Source organism: Abramis brama (genome assembly GCF_963993115.1).
Source record: "Abramis brama genome assembly, chromosome: 2".
In the NCBI taxonomy this organism is placed as follows: Eukaryota; Metazoa; Chordata; class Actinopteri; order Cypriniformes; family Leuciscidae; genus Abramis; species Abramis brama.
This window is the reverse complement of record NC_139964.1, coordinates 4,494,560-4,510,993: the sequence shown is the minus strand read 5'-3', so window position 1 is coordinate 4,510,993 and position 16,434 is coordinate 4,494,560. Positions and strand designations below refer to the sequence as shown.

The window sequence follows — 16,434 nt, the reverse complement described above, 5'->3', positions numbered from 1 at the left end:
CGCGAGTGAGACATTATAGCCTACCTTATGGAGAAAAGATTCCTCAGAACAGTGCTGATGAGGAGCAATATCTCCTGAAATGAGGAGCAGATTCCGCTGAGGAGTGAGGTAGGCTGTTTTCTTTTCTCACGTGTGGAATAACGTTATGGAATAACGTTAGTGTAGGCCTATGTAAACCGCAAAAAGATGAATCGCATTTCTATAATATGACTCGCCTTTCTGTGAGATGAATGAAGGGGACATATTTGTAAAGACTGTTTAGCCTAAATATGAATCGTGCGTCTGTGTGTGAAAGAATAAACTGCTTTGCTATAGCCTACTGAGATGAGTAAAAATCGACTGGAATATGTTGAAATAAAATGTATTTGTATAAGCAACGTATTAAACTGCAAAAAAAATACTATTTTTGTCAAAAATAAATTCATAGACTAAGATGTTAGATGTTCCAATGTTGGCTATATTCAAACTAATGAATACATATGATAAAATGTAGGCCTATAATCTTTTTTTTTTTTTTTTTTACAAAGAAAGAGTACACTTGAAATATTGTTGAAATTGTAACATTTTTAATAAAATAGCAAAACATATTTACAAGAGAGATGTAAGCGAAATCTTAAATGGTCAATATAAGTCTTCTTCTAAATACATCTTTTGTCCTTGCATTGTGGCTCAGTCAGTTTCACACCTGAGTGAATGGCTCATTATGCAGAGTGGGTGGGACATTCATAATCTAAGGTGTAAACTACTCCTCCCCCTCGCATATTGGCTTTCCAAGCAAAACCTGTTTTACACCATTTAAATCAATGTATTTTTTTTTGTGAACGATAAAGCAAGACTATTTTTACATCATTTTGAAGCTAGAACTCAAAGGGACAACATCCATTAGTCAAAAGTCTTGTGGACACATATTTAATATTAATCTTAATTCAGCAACTTTCATTTTAATTTTTTCCAATAACCACGCATAAACATTATTCTCTTAAAAATACAAACATCTACATACACGTTGCTCGCATATTATGGTAGCCCTGTTTGTGCTATATAGAGTGAATTTACACCTTTGCCATTAACATGTTTATAAATAACTGAAAAAAGCACAAATGTCAAGGCATGTCAGAACATCTCAAGGACCCCAAAAACAGCTTGGTCGCAGAGGGTTAAGATATACAAGACTTGCATTAACGGAACAGGCTAGCTATTGGGGCGTGGTCTATTGCACATACACAGAAGAAGTTTGATGGAGTTATGCTGCTTGTTAGATCGATCCTACAGAGTGCGTTCATATACCAAACCACTACTGTTTGCATGTGGCTGCAAATTACCATTAAAGAGATATACGTCTCTGACCGGACGTCTTGTGACTGCTCATTCTCCACCAGAACATAATATAGTCTCCATTACAAGTGGTCCTTTGAGCCGGATTGAGGAGCTGTCACAAGTAAGATGTATCAGCATGATCCTGACACCAGACCTGAATCTCCTGAGCCCATTGTCAGACCCAGGCGATCAGTGCGTCTACCTAGTTATCTATCTGACTATGAGGTCACCAGATACCACCCAAGGCTACAGTCACGGGACAGAGCAGACACCTCTTCTCCTGAACTAAGTGAAGATTCTGATCCACCAGGAGCAGCTTCACTCAACATAGCTGCTAGCTACCATGAACACAGACCAAGTCCTCAGCATGGGCAGCTAATAGAATGGAGCTCTATCAGGGAAGATGAACAGCAGCATAAAATCTCCTCTCCACATTCTGAGTCATCGGTGGTCTTAGCAGAGTTTCAGCAGCTTAAAAGAGAGAATGATGAACTGCGGCATTTTGCAAATGAACAGATGAGACTGTTGGAAAAAAGGAATGAGGCCCTTGAAGCACAGATGAAACAGCTAGTAGCAAGTAACCAGCCCAGTCATCATTTAACAGGTATGTCCTCACCAATACCACAGCCTCGTCTTCATCCCCCACAAAGAGCCAAAGAAGCTAGGCCTGTACCCTTACCTCGATCAAAGCTGTCTAACAAAGTGAGTGATGGTGCAGATGATCAGGTCAGACATGACTTCCTTTCCAACTTAGATCAGAGGCTTAAAAGGCTTGAGATGACTTCACAGCAGACCTATTCCAGTCCTATCTCACCTCGACAGTCTTCCCCCCAGAGACCCTCACACTACAGCAGAACAGATGACATCACAGGTGTCAATCGTCACACAGAGCAACGTATCCCTCCCAGCCAAGAGAGCACTTACCGTGGACCAGCTCCCACCATCCCAAACTTTGTAAAGCCAGACCCAAGAGAGTTTTCTCGGTTACGAATCGCGTTGGAGAATATTCTACCAGCTGATGCCACTGAGAGATTCAAGTTTCAGATACTTGTCGACCACTTAAAATTGGAAGAAGCTCTGCTTATAGCAGATTCCTACAGCAACTCATTGTATCCCTTCTCAGATACTATGGAAGCACTCAATCAGCAGTATGGACAACCCCACCAGCTGGCCCTTCAGAGGATAGCAGAACTTATGGATGCCCCGAACATCATCAGTGGAGATGTGAAAGCTTTCAGGATGTTTGCATTAAGAGTTCGCTCATTAGTCAGTATGCTTCAACAGCTGGGCAAGAAGGCTTATGTTGAATTGGAGTGTGGATCCCACGTAACAAGGTTATTGTGTAAACTTCCACATGATCTGCAGACAAGCTTCAGAAGGTTTATCTATCCCCACAGAGTATCTATCCCCACATTACTGGATTTCTCAGCCTGGCTAGAGTTCGAGCTGCAGGTTCAAGAAGATAATTCCAGGTTCTCTCTTTCCACGAATAAGCCAGTAGCCATGAGCAGAAAGGGACAAAGTAGAGATTTGAAACGTCAAACAAACCCAAGAAGTATATTCCTTGGTACAGAGAAATGCACTGTCTCAAGAGCCATGCCAGTAAAGGATACTGAGTCGAAGTCCAGGGAGAGAAACATCTTCTGTCCATATTGTGATGGGCATGATCACTACTTGAATGGCTGCTCTAGTTTCAGTCAGTTGAGCAGAGATAAGAAAGTAAAATGGATTCAAACAAACAATCGATGTTGGCGTTGTGGGAGAGGGCACCAAGCGGCAAAATGTAATCTCAGAACTCTTTGCAAGATCTGTAATGGCAGACACCTGTTTGTCCTCCATGAGGTTAATAATCGGCCCACCACAAAGACCAATGACTCTCCTGATCCTGGATCCTCTGAGAGCTGCCTAGTGAACACCACCACAGAGACCTTGTACTTAGATCGACCCGCTGGCAGTCGTCAAGTTTTGTTAAAGCTTTGTAAGGTGCTCTTAAGGAATGGCAATCATTGCTTGGAAACTTACGCCATACTAGATGATGGGTCCGAACGTACAATACTCCTTCACTCTGCAGTTCAACAGCTTAAGTTGACAGGTCAGCCTGAAGAATTGGTGTTACGTACAGTACGTCAAGACTGCCACAATCTACAAGGGGCTGCTGTGGCTTTTACAGTATCACCTGCCTTCCAACCTGAGATTTCCTTCAAGATACACAAGGCGTTTACCGCTGAACCACTCGGACTGGCTGAACATACACATCCAGTCAGTGAGTTACAGAGCAAGTATCGGCATCTACAGGGATTACCGCTGCAACAGATTGATTCCGTACAGCCACTCCTCCTCATAGGTTCTGACTATCCACACCTCATTACACCAGTTGAACCAGTTCGTCTAGGCCCTCCAAATGGACCTGCTGCTATCAGGACCCGTCTGGGTTGGACACTGCAGGGTCCCACTCAAGAAATTAAGCATTGCCTCTCAGAACAACAGTGTCTCTTCACTTTTACTTCCTTTTCCCCTACCGACCTGTATAATCAAGTAGAGAGATTATGGCAATTAGATGTGCTCCCGTATCGCAGCGAAAAACTCATTACTCGATCCAAGCAAGATCAAGAGGCCATTGCTTTACTCGAGTCAAAGACGACTAGAGTTATGATTGATGGAGTTGCTCGATACGCCACTCCATTGCTTCGAGTGAAGAACATGCCCATACTTCAAGCCCCAAAGGAGAGTACCCTGCCTTGTCTCAGAGGAATAGAAAGAAGGTTAGCCAAAGATCCAACTCAAGCAGCATCTTACAGGGCCGAGATGAAAAGGTTGGAGGAGGAAGGATATACTTCAGTGATATCTCCAGAACAGGTGGAGCAGACAACTGAATCATGGTATATCCCCCACCATATGACTCAGCACAATGGAAAGAACAGAGTCGTTTTCAACTGTTCCTTTCAGCACAGAGGGAAGAACCTGAACCAACTGCTACTTCCAGGTCCTACATTAGGCCCTACCCTGATGTCCGTTCTGCTAAGGTTCCGTGAGCACACCGTGGCTTTAAGTAGTGACATCAGGGGAATGTTTCATCAGGTGCGTCTGTTGCCAGAGGATCGCCCTCTGGTACGCTTCCTGTGGAGAGATCTCAAGAGAGAAGAGCTTCCCCAAGTCTATGAGTGGCAAGTCCTTCCCTTTGGGACGACATGCAGTCCATGTTGTGCAACATTTGCATTACAGAAACACATCATGGATCATAGTCAACCAGGAGAAGATGTCCGTGAAAGCATTGAGAAATCCTTCTATGTGGACAACTTCCTCCAAAGTTTCAGTTCCAAGGAAGAAGCAGAGTCAATGGTGACAAAGTTGCGAAACCTCTTGGCAACAGGTGGGTTTGATTTAAGACAGTGGGCTAGTAACTTCCCTAATGTCCTGAGCCATGTCCCATCTCATGCTAGATCCACCAGCATTGAATTGTGGCTGACACAAGGTCAACCAGATGCTCAAGAATCCACGCTTGGTCTACACTGGCAATGTATGTCGGACACACTGTCATACAAGTACCGTCCCATTGACTACTCAGTACCCACAATGCGCAACATTTACAAGGTCTTGGCCAGCCAATATGACCCGTTGGGTTACATTGTCCCTTACACTACACGAGCTAAAATATTAGTTCAGCGCCTGTGGGACAAGAAGAGGGAATGGGATGATCCCCAACTACCAAGTGAGTTACTCCATGCCTGGCAGGCATGGGAATTGGAGTTGCCAGACCTCCAACTCATCTCACTCCCCAGGTGTTACGTCACTACAGAGTTAGACAAGACCCAATGTCTGAGAGAGATCCATATCTTTTGCGATGCCTCGGAGCAAGCCTATGGCTCTGTAGCCTATCTACGGACACAGAGTCCCCAAGGAGACATAGAAGTAGCTTTCCTGACTGCCCGTTCAAGAGTTTCCCCCAAAAAGCTTCAGTCAATCCCTTGTTTGGAGCTGTGTGCTGCCTTAACTGGAGCTCAGCTGGCTAAGCTTCTGATATCAGAGCTTAGCATTCCAATCCAGAATGTCACGCTCTGGTCTGATTCAACTACTGTGCTAACCTGGATCCAAGCTGACTCATGTAGATTTAAGGTTTTTGTTGGAACAAGAGTAGCAGAGATACAGGAATTGACCGACCCAGGGGCTTGGCATTATGTAGATACCAAAACGAATCCAGCCGACGACATCACACGTGGCAAAACTCTGGCTGAGTTGTCCAATCCAAGCCGGTGGAACCAGGGTCCACCATTTCTCGTTCTGCACACAGATCAGTGGCCTAAGAGTCCACTTCTCCACCTACAGAGTGAGGATGAGGAGGTGAAACAAGCTACTTTTTGTGGGTTCACTGTTCCAGACAAACATCCAGCGTTGCCTGATAGTGGTCAATTCCAGTCCTATGACGAATTGCTCAAAGCTACTGCCCAGGTATTGCATGGGGCGGCCTCGGATAAAGATGTTCTGACGGCAGATGAATATCAAGAAGCTGAACTAGCTCTCCTCCGCCTGGCACAGAGCCAAAGTTTCCCTGTGGAAGTTAGCCATCTTAAGTCAGGTAAACCTTTACCCACGAGTAGCCGTCTCCTGTGCCTCACTCCGGAATATGATAGTAGTATGCAGCTCCTTAGGGTTGGTGGGCGCCTCAGAAGGACAGAACAACTAGATGAATTTGCAATTCACCCCATAGTTCTTGACTCTAGACATCCACTGAGCAGGTTGATCATTCAAGATTTTGATGCAAAACTGCACCATCCAGGAGCAGAACGTGTATTTGCAGAAGTGCGACGCAAATACTGGATCTTGAAGGGCAGGGAAGTTATTCGTCAACATCAAAGAGCTTGTTTAGGCTGTAAAACATGGAGAGGTAAGCCAAGCACGCAGAAGATGGCTGATCTCCCCCCATCAAGACTGCGCTTATTGCAACCAGCCTACTACTCAACAGGGGTAGATTGTTTTGGACCCTACCTTTGTTAAAATTGGACGCAGAAATGAGAAACGATGGGGGCTCATATTTAAGTGTCTGACAACCCGAGCAGTGTATTTAGACATCCTCAGCAACATCGACACTGACTCATTCTTAATGGCCTTGAGACGATTTATCTCCTGTAGAGGGAAGCCATTCGAAATCATCTCAGATCAGGGGACGAATTTTCGGGGAGGTGATCGAGAGTTACAAGAAGCCTTTGCATCACTTCACCCAACATTAAAAGAGCAGCTAGTCAGCCAACAGATTCGATTCCAGTTTAATCCCCCTGGTGCTCCACACTTTGGAGGCTGTTGGGAAAGGGAAATCCGATCCCTTAAAACTGCCCTTTGTGCTACTATAGGGGATCAGATTGTAACCGAGGAAGTTCTACGAACTGTACTTTTTGAGATTGAGGGCATTCTCAACTCTAAACCCCTCGGTTATACTTCGTCTGATGTAGCGGACTTAGACCCAATAACTCCTAATATGCTGCTTATGGGGCGGCTGGACTCATCCCTACCTCAAGTGGTGTACCCACAATCAGAGATTCTGAGTAGAAGACGCTGGAGGCATAGTCAGATTATGGCGGATCATTTCTGGAAACATTTTATCCGCAATTACCTGCCAGGACTTCAGTCCCGCCAAAAATGGCAAAGAGATTCAGGAAACTTGACACCTGGAACTATTGTCATGATTGTTGACCAGCAGCTCCCTCGAGCTCTGTGGCCAGTTGGGAAAGTTACGAAAGTTCTCCCTGGAGAAGATGGTAGAGTCAGGGTGGCTGAGGTTGAAGTAAAGAACAAAACCTACCTTCGCCCAATTTCCCGTCTGATCAGCCTCCCTAATCTGCCAGACTGATTACTCCTTAGAACTATGCCCAAACTGAGATTGCCTTTTCCAGGGTACACATTTACAGAGAAAATGTGGGGGCGGCTGTTAAAAAGGCTCTCCAATCTGGACTATAGTTAATTGTATTATAGTTATAGTTATATAGAAGAGACACTAATGCCCCCTTGTGGCTGAATACACATTAGGTTAAGATATACAAGACTTGCATTAACGGAACAGGCTAGCTATTGGGGCGTGGTCTATTGCACATACACAGAAGTTGTTTGATGGAGTTATGCTGCTTGTTAGATCGATCCTACAGAGTGCGTTCATATACCAAACCACTACTGTTTGCATGTGGCTGCAAATTACCATTAAAGAGATATACGTCTCTGACCGGACGTCTTGTGACTGCTCATTCTCCACCAGAACATAATATAGTCTCCATTACAGTCGTCGTGTCCAGGCATAGGTCCTTCATCAGATCTGGATACAGCCTGGATCCAGCGGACTGCAGTAAACATCGGCATAAACCGAGAGACTAATATTTGCGTAGACGCAAACATTCATCAGGATTTATGGGAAGTGTTCCCGGTTCCGGCTGACCTAAACTATGCAGCCTAACATTGAATTATATTGTATAATGTGTTATGTGTATGCTAGGCCAAAGATATGTGTATATTTAGTCTAGATTTGAACTGACAGAGTGTGTCTGCTTCCCGGACAATGTTAGGAAGACTGTTCCAAAGTTTTGGTGCTAAATAGGAGAAGGATCTACCGCCAGCAGTCGGTTTTGATATTTGATATTGATGTTGATAGCCGGAATTTTAAGATCGCAATAGACGTGAAGGACTATAATGCGTTAAGAGCTCGCTCAACTCTAGCTTCTGCGTTTTGGACCAGCTGTAATTTATTTATTAAGCGTGCAGGACAAGGTTATTCTAGGTTATTACATGAGGAACTTTTTTGTTCAATAATTAGAATAATTAGAAAATTGTTTTTTTTTCAGAATTAAGTAGTAGGAAATTGCTAGTCATCCAGTTTTTTATATCAGCTATGCATTCCATTAATTTTGTGAATTGGTCATTTTTGTCACGGCTTGAAGAGATATAGAGCTGAGTATCATCAGCATAACAGTGAAAACTAATGCCATGCTTCCTAATGATAGGTAGCATGTACAGAGTGAACAGCAACGGTCCTAGTACTGAGCCTTGTGGTACGCCATACTGAACTTGTGATCGATAAGACATCTCTTCATTTACTGCTACAAACTGATAACGGTTAGATAAGTATGATTTAAACCATGTTAATGCAATTCCACTAATGCCAACATAATTTTCGAGTCTATTTAAAAGAATGTTGTGGTCAATAGTTTCAAATGCAGCACTAAGATCGAGTAACACTAATAGAAAGATACAACCACGATCGAATGATAAGAGCAAATCATTTGTGACTCTAATGAGAGCTGTCTCAGTACAATGGTACGGTCTAAATCCTGATGGAAATCCTTGCAGATATCATTTCTTGCTAAAAAAGGAAGATAGTTGTGAGGATACTGCTTTTTCTAGTATCTTTGACGGGTAGGATTCGAGATCAGCCTGTAATCGACTAATTCTGTAGGATCAAGTTGTGGTTTTTTAAGAACCGGTTTAATCATAGCCAGCTTAAAAGTTTTTGGTACGTATCCTAATGACAAAGATGAATTAATTATATTAAGAAGAGAATACATGACCTCTGGAAGCATCTCTTTCAGTGGCTTAGTCGGTATAGGGTCTAAAATACATGTTGTCGATTTAACGAGTTTAGTAAATTCTTCCTCTCCTATAGCAATGAATGAATGAATAAAAAATTTCCTCAAGGAGACTACAAGCACTGTCTGATGCAATACTGTAGTAGACGGTTGCATAGTTATAATTTTCTCCCTTATATTATCAATCTTGTTAGTAAAGAAGTTCATAAAGTCATTACTGCTGTGCTGCTTGGAAACGTCTGGGCTTGAAGCTTTATGTTTCGTTAGTTTAGCCACTGTTTCAAATAAATACCTAGGGTTTTGTTTATTTTCTTCTAATAGGGTTGAAAAATAAGCAGATCTAGCAGCATTTAAGGCCTCTCTGTAAGCAATCGAGCTCTCTTGCATGAGATGCGAAATACCTTTTTTGTTTTCTTCCAGTTGCGCTCCATTTTTCTGGCTGCTTCTGGCTGCTCTTAAGGGCCCGAGTGTGCTCGTTGTACCACGGCGTTGGACTATTTCCTTTAATCTTCTTTAAGCGCAAAGGAGCAACTGTGTCTAAAGTGGTGGAAAAGAGAGAGTTAAAAGTTTGTCACAATATCGAGTTCTTCTAAGCTATCTGGGATGCTGAGATGATGAAACTGATCAGGAAGATTATTAATAAAGCAATCTTTAGTGGCAGAAGTGATAGGTCTAACATATTTGTAACACAGAGTCGGCTTTGCAGCCTTGGCTAAATGAAGTTTACACGAGACTAGGTAATGATCTGAGATGTCGTCACTCTGCTGCAGAATTTCAATGGCATCAACATTGATTCCGTGTGATTAATATTAGATCTAGAGTATGATTACGACAATGAGTAGGTCCTGACACGTGTTGTCTAACTTCAATAGAGTTCAGAATGTCTTTAAATGCCAATCCCAATGCATCTTTTTCGTTATCTACATGTATATTAAAATCACAAACAATTAGGAATTTATCTGCAGTCAGTACTAACTCTGATAAAAAGTCAGCAAATTCTTTGATGTCTGTATGGTGCCCTGGTGGCCTGTATACAGTAGCCAGCACAAATCTCAAACGTGGTTAATCATTTACACTAGACATTACATGTTACATTAAGCACCAACACTTCAAAAGAATTATATTTGAAACTAGACTTCTTAGTAATTCTGAAGATATTACTATAAATTACTAGCTTGGAAATCCAGACCTAAATCTAATAGATTAATGGTCTGGCGTCGACTAATGAAAATCGGCCAGCTCGAGGGGTGGCACCAAGCATGCATTTGAAAATCTCACTGCACACAATTGGATAACACTCACAACCAATCACAACAAGTTATCGCTTAGCTACCAGCGGAGCTAACTGGTAGATTATACTCTTACCGTATCCGGTCGGCAAAACAGCAAAAACGCCCTTCTTGCAAAGGAATGTTTCGAGCACAGTCTTCTGTTCCTCTTTTAGAGAAAAAGTCTAAATCTTTCATTTTAGCGGCCAAAGCCGTTTCAAATAACTGGTATTCATCCATAGCCATCTTGCAATGTTTACTAATGACTTCGACGTCGCCGCACTGTCGTCATCTCGCTTCTGACCCGCCTATATCAGATAACCCGATGTGATTGGTGCAGCTCAGATAGAGGGGCATATTTAATGAGCATCATTACTCGACACCAGAGTACTTTGGATTACCAGGGTAATAAATTACAGCAACACCTCCCCCTTTGCCTTTCAGACGAGATTCATGTTTATAACAGTAATATTGGGGGGTGGACTCATTTAAAGTAATCGTTTGGTTTTAGCCAGGTTTCTGTCAAACAAAGCACATCTAGATTATAGTCTATAATCATATCATTAACAATGAGTGGTTTTGAAGTAAGGGATCGAATATTCAGCAACCCAAGCTTTATCATTTGGTAGAATGGTATTATATCTGTTTTTTATTTGTTGAACATCAGTTCAATTATTACCCTTAAATGGGTTTGGGAGTTTTTTGTACGTCCTAAATCGGGGAACAGACACAGTCTCTATATGATGATAGCTAGATGAAAGAGTCTCTATATTATGGGATTTATCTGACCTTGGTGACGCGAGGCCGCTAGCAGATGGTCGTTTTAGCCAGTCTGGCTGCTTCCTGACCTGAGCCCCAAGTCATGTTTGAGCTCTAAGACTATGTGCCATATTTCTAGAGAGACGAGCAGCACCATCCCAGGAGGGATGAATACCATCTCTTTTCAACAGGTCAGGTCTGCCCCAAAAACTTTTCCAATTGTCTGTGAATTCTATATTATTCTGCGGACACCACTTAGACAGTCAGCCATTGAGTGAGGACAATCTACTAAGTATCTCATCACTCCTGCAAACAGGAATGGGGCCAGAGCAAATTACAGTGCCTGACATCGTACTTGCGAGTTCACACACCTCTTTAACGTTAATTTTAGTGATCTCCGACTGGCAAAGTTGAATTTACGATTAGCATTAGGCAGCACTTTTAAATTTGCTTTGATGTCAGGCGCTCTGGCTCCCAACAAACATGTGACTATGGTGGCTGGTGTCTCTATTTTCACATTCTGTGTAATAGAATCACCAATAACTAGGGCACATTCAACAGGATTCACAGTGGGTGTTTCACTGTGGGTGAACCGAACAATGTACAGAGTTCACTAAGCTAGTCACATCCAAAGCAGTATCTAAAGCCCTGGCACTCTTACTATCCTCAATTAAAGTTTGGATGTGTGTCTCTAGTTATGAAATCTTCTCCGTCAGCCTGACTACTTCCTTGCATTTATCACATGAAAAGCCCTCTGTGCTGACAGAGAAGGCTAATACTATACATGTGATACGAAGTGCAAGTGACAATAAGAGGAGAAGACATGACTCACCGAGTTTGTTGACTGATCCTACTCACCACAGTTGTTTGATGGACTCGTAAAAGGCGTGAGAAAAAATAAAGACGGCAGGCACGAATGGCGCGAGTGTGCAAGAGAAAAAATAAATAAATAAAGACGGCAGGCACGGATGGCACGTTAACAGGCTAGCAAATTACTAGGGGTGTCCCTGACTATGGATTTTCATAGTCGAATCAGAATCGTCAAGTCTTGCCTATAGTCGACTAATAGTCGAATCATGTGTATGGGGGCGGGGCTTTAACATTTCAAAGCTGCGATGTACAGACAATCACACAAAGATATAGAAGAAAATGTATAAAAACATTTTGGATCAATAAAACTAAGAAATAACATAAATAACTCCAGAAAGGCCACACTGCAGACAGGATTTACATTTCACATGCAAATCAAATAAAATCGGCTAAATTATCTGTGCAAGTAGGCTACAGCACAACATTGATGCATCATGCACCGAAAAAATAAACAATTCATTTACTAAATTAAATTAGAACAGAATATACCTTTCTAATAAATAAAAATACGAAACGAAATAAATCAGAATCAAGTCACAAGATGAGGAGCAAATGCGTGCAAAATGCCTTAAGTACAGTAGAACATATATTCAACACACAAGCCACAAATAGTTAGATTAGATAACCCTGACAGATCAATAAATAAAATAAAAATAAAGAAATATTAAAATATTAAAATAACGATAGTAGCCAGAATTTTCAACTTTTTTTTTTAATCTGCAGAAACAACAATAAATGCTAAACTGGAGTGGCAGTCTTTTTAGCTAAAAATGTTCACAGCATCCAAAAATCAAATTAGAACCATCTGAAAAGTTTTTAAATCACTTGTACCCTACCTGATCGAGAGAACAAATCCAATCTTTCACTCTGTCTGTGTCCGTTGGAGTCTTTTCAAATTGTGCGCGCGGATAAAATACATTCTTAAACACTTAACGTGAAAAACGTTTGACGACTTGATCTCCTAAAATAGTTAAATTAAAATATGAAAACACATTGCGTTCATCTGCTTATCTGCACATAGTATGGTTTCTTAATAAAGTGTGTACTGTGTACATTAAGCCACGTTAAAGTGCCTTTTAAGTGTTTTAAAAGCTTTTTTCACGTTAAGCATTTTAGAATGTCCTGTGACAAACCAACTTGTTAACGGTGGCCGGCAGAAGTGCGACCATGGTTTTCCTGATGCTAAATCCAGCCTCGGAGAATATCCTTTCTGATGGTGTAGGCCTACATCCTTAGATTTTCTTATCCCAGACATTGTTAAAGATTTAAATCCTTGCCGCCAAGACGCTCCTCTGTCGGTCACGGATTGAAAGTGAAACTTAAATCTGTCACGGGGTGTTTGGATTTATTCACGCACGTTAAAACATATTTATTAAAAGCTTCTTTCTTTGCACATTTTTATATACAGCGTTAACTTAAATAGGCTGAATATTAACGTATTGACAGAAAACCAGTAGTTCTATGTGAAATCAGACATTGAGCGCCCTCATATAGCCAAAGTGGCATGATCCTCATTTCATAACACCTCTGCGAAGATTCGACCGTGAGATCGGTATCAGGCTCCTCCAATCGAAGCATCGAATCTTCGACTATTCGGGGTCACCCCTACAAATTACTAGCGTGTTGTGCTAGTGATAACGATTTAGATTGAAGGTAGCGATGTCAGATTAATGCGTGGTGATGAGTAAGTTATATTTAGCAATATGAACAACAAAGGAATCGATCTTTTACAAACTGCCCAAAGTTGACATCTTAAAGGTGCTGTATGTAACTTTTTCACTCTACTAAAGCATACAAATGCCATAATATGTTTGCATATATTGAGGAAACATGCTAAGTTCACATACTCATTTCTCTGAAAAACACTTCTACAGCCAGTTATTTTACTTTGAAATGTGCATTTCCAGGCATTGTCCATTGCGCTCGTTCCTGTTGCGTGTGCTCAAACTGGCAACTCGTGTGAACGTCGTCGAGTCTGAGGAGCAGGTGGCGGGACAAACGACGATCTCTGATATTTAAAATTGGAAAGCAGTACCTATTTCGACCACTAGTTTATCATTCTTACAGACTGCACCTTTAAGTGGAATCTTACAAGGGTTTGTTGTTTACAGCGGTGGAGTTTGTTAGTTAGCTTAGATGCTACCCACTTCATTTATGGTCCTAGATTGTTCCGTTTGAACAAATCATCTCTGTCCGATCTACTCTCAGATCCAACACAATTTTATTTTGACTGATCATTCAGCTTTAGTATAAAAGTTCTATATTTAATGCCCATTTTGCTCCTTTCAGAAGACCTCGCTGGTTCATCTTCTGATGGAGAAACTGCCTCTACATCCAAAGAGCGACAGACAGTGAAGCGTTTCTCCTGTGGAAAAACATTCAGAAAACAGGGTCATTTAACAAAAAGTGAGAGAAAACACACAGAACTGAAAGACTTCACCTGTAAGAGATGTGACATCAGCTTTCCTACCTTAGAAGAGAAGAGACGTCATTCAAAAGAGCACAGCGTGAAGGAGTTTCAATGCGAACAGTGCGGGAAGGATTTTTTCACCACTCCTTATAATATGAGAGCTCATATAAAGGCACACAGTGAAAAGACTTTGCACTGCAGCGAGTACGACAAGTATTTCTGCACAAAACAACATCTTACAATGCATAAGAGAATCCACACTGGTGAAAAGCCGTACAAGTGCACTCAATGTGAGAAGAGCTTCAACCAGGGATCCCGTCTGAACAAACATCTACTCATACACACCAATGAGAGTCCATACAAGTGTCCCCTCTGTGAGGAGAGCTTCAAACACGGAACCAGTCTGAAGAAACATCTACTCACACACACCAGTGAAAGGCCGTATCAGTGCAGTGAATATGAGAAAACCTTTACAAACTCAAGTTCTCTGAAGTTACACCAAAAAATACATTCTGATAACAGACCATATCAGTGTTCACACTGTGAGAAACGTTTCTATCATTCGACTCACTGGAAATCCCATGAGAGGATTCACACTGGAGAGAAACCGTACCTGTGCTCCTACTGCGGGAAGAGCTTTGCTAGTCCATTTTCTTTCAAAGTTCATCTGAGAGTTCACACTGGAGAGAAACCATATCACTGTGGTGATTGTGGGAAGGGTTTTACTAATTCAAGTGGCTTACAAATGCACCAGAGGACTCATACAGGAGAAAAACCTTTTAAATGCTTACTTTGTGACAAGAATTTCACTCGATCAAGTGACCTGAAGATCCATGAGCGATGGCATACAGGAGAGAAACCTTACCGCTGCTCCATCTATGGCGAGAGATTCGCTTTTAAATGGGTCTTTCGGACTCACCAGAAGAAACACGCCGCTCCAGTCATCATAGCTTCATCATGTCATTATTTTTAGGTTGTGTCAAAAAAAAACACCTTGCAGTGTTACAGGGACGTTATGGTTGTAAAATACCTAAAACTAGAATGGTCCAAAGGAGACCAAACTTAAATATCTCTGTCTTAGCACCTTATATTAGGCCATATGTGAAAAATCTGGGTGTTTTACTGGACAGCGCATTAAAGTGCATTAAAGTGCATTTTTATGCTATTTTAAAGTTTCCTAATGTTGTGGAGTCTCCTACAACAGGTTTACAACCAATGTACAATCAATGGCTATATAATACCTATAATGCACTGTGATGGTCGCACTGAATAAATTCCTGCATCTATCCAGAAGATGGCGCCCGCAGCTCAATCATCCATCCATTAATTTTCCAAACCGCTGGTCCAATGTGGCTACAGCGGAATATCATACAGGTATAAATTACTTTTTAATTAATTATTAAATTGTATAAATAAGGTTTAAACGTAATTTCCATGACCGAGTTCAAGATAAATCTTTTCATCTCAGTACTGGAGCTGCCAGTTTGTTCAGTTTCAAACGATTATTAACCAGCACAAACTATGCAAAAGCGGCAGCCCTTCCAATGCACTCAGTGTCTGAAATCACCCACTCGTTTTCATTCATTCATTCATTCAAGTGAACTATATTAGTGGGCTAATGTAGGGAATAGTGAATGAGGGTATTAGGGGGTGATTTTGAACACAGCAAAGGTTTTCAGACTCACTAGAAACTTCCAGGCAAGTGTGTTGGAGCTAAACTGTGCGGGATGTTGGCCGTCCAGGAGCAGGATTGGACGCCCCTGTTCTTGAACATTATTAACTGTGTAGAAATGAATCCTCTGGATGAAAATCTGTTTCTTTGTGACAACTTTTAATTCATTGTAATGTGCAGATCAGTGTCTGCTGTTGAATTAAAGTGTGTTTATGTTGGAATTAAATCACACAAACAGAATGACGAGGCCTAATTCTTTTAGCAGTTATTTAATACTGAAAAACATGATGGCATGAAATGAGTCTTAGTCACTCGCTGAAATGATCCAGACATGGAAATGAAATACACTACAGGTACTGTAACGTGTTATAAGGTCACACTGTCAGTTTTTGGGATTGACAATTGCATTTACTTACAGGTGTGAATCTTGAAATGTCTTGTTCACAAATCAGCTTACAGTAGCGCCTTAAATACTGTCTGTATTAATATGCAATGGGAGTCAAGCCTGTACTTACCAGTGAAAGTGACCAGAGTAATATCTCAGTTTACAATAAAGCAGTTTGATGCAATTAAAAA

At 41.5% G+C, this 16,434-nt stretch overlaps 1 protein-coding gene across 1 annotated transcript in view; it reads left to right on the top strand.

Annotated features, from left to right (window-relative positions):
- The window catches only part of LOC311077471 (uncharacterized protein), a 21,500-nt gene extending 5,066 nt beyond the window's left edge, over positions 1-16,434 (top strand). The window contains exon 4 of the mRNA XM_084106000.1: positions 14,066-16,434. Within this exon, the coding sequence (XP_083962126.1) occupies positions 14,066-15,159 (1,094 nt within the window). The 3' untranslated portion in view covers positions 15,160-16,434. The remainder of the gene's footprint in view (positions 1-14,065) is intronic.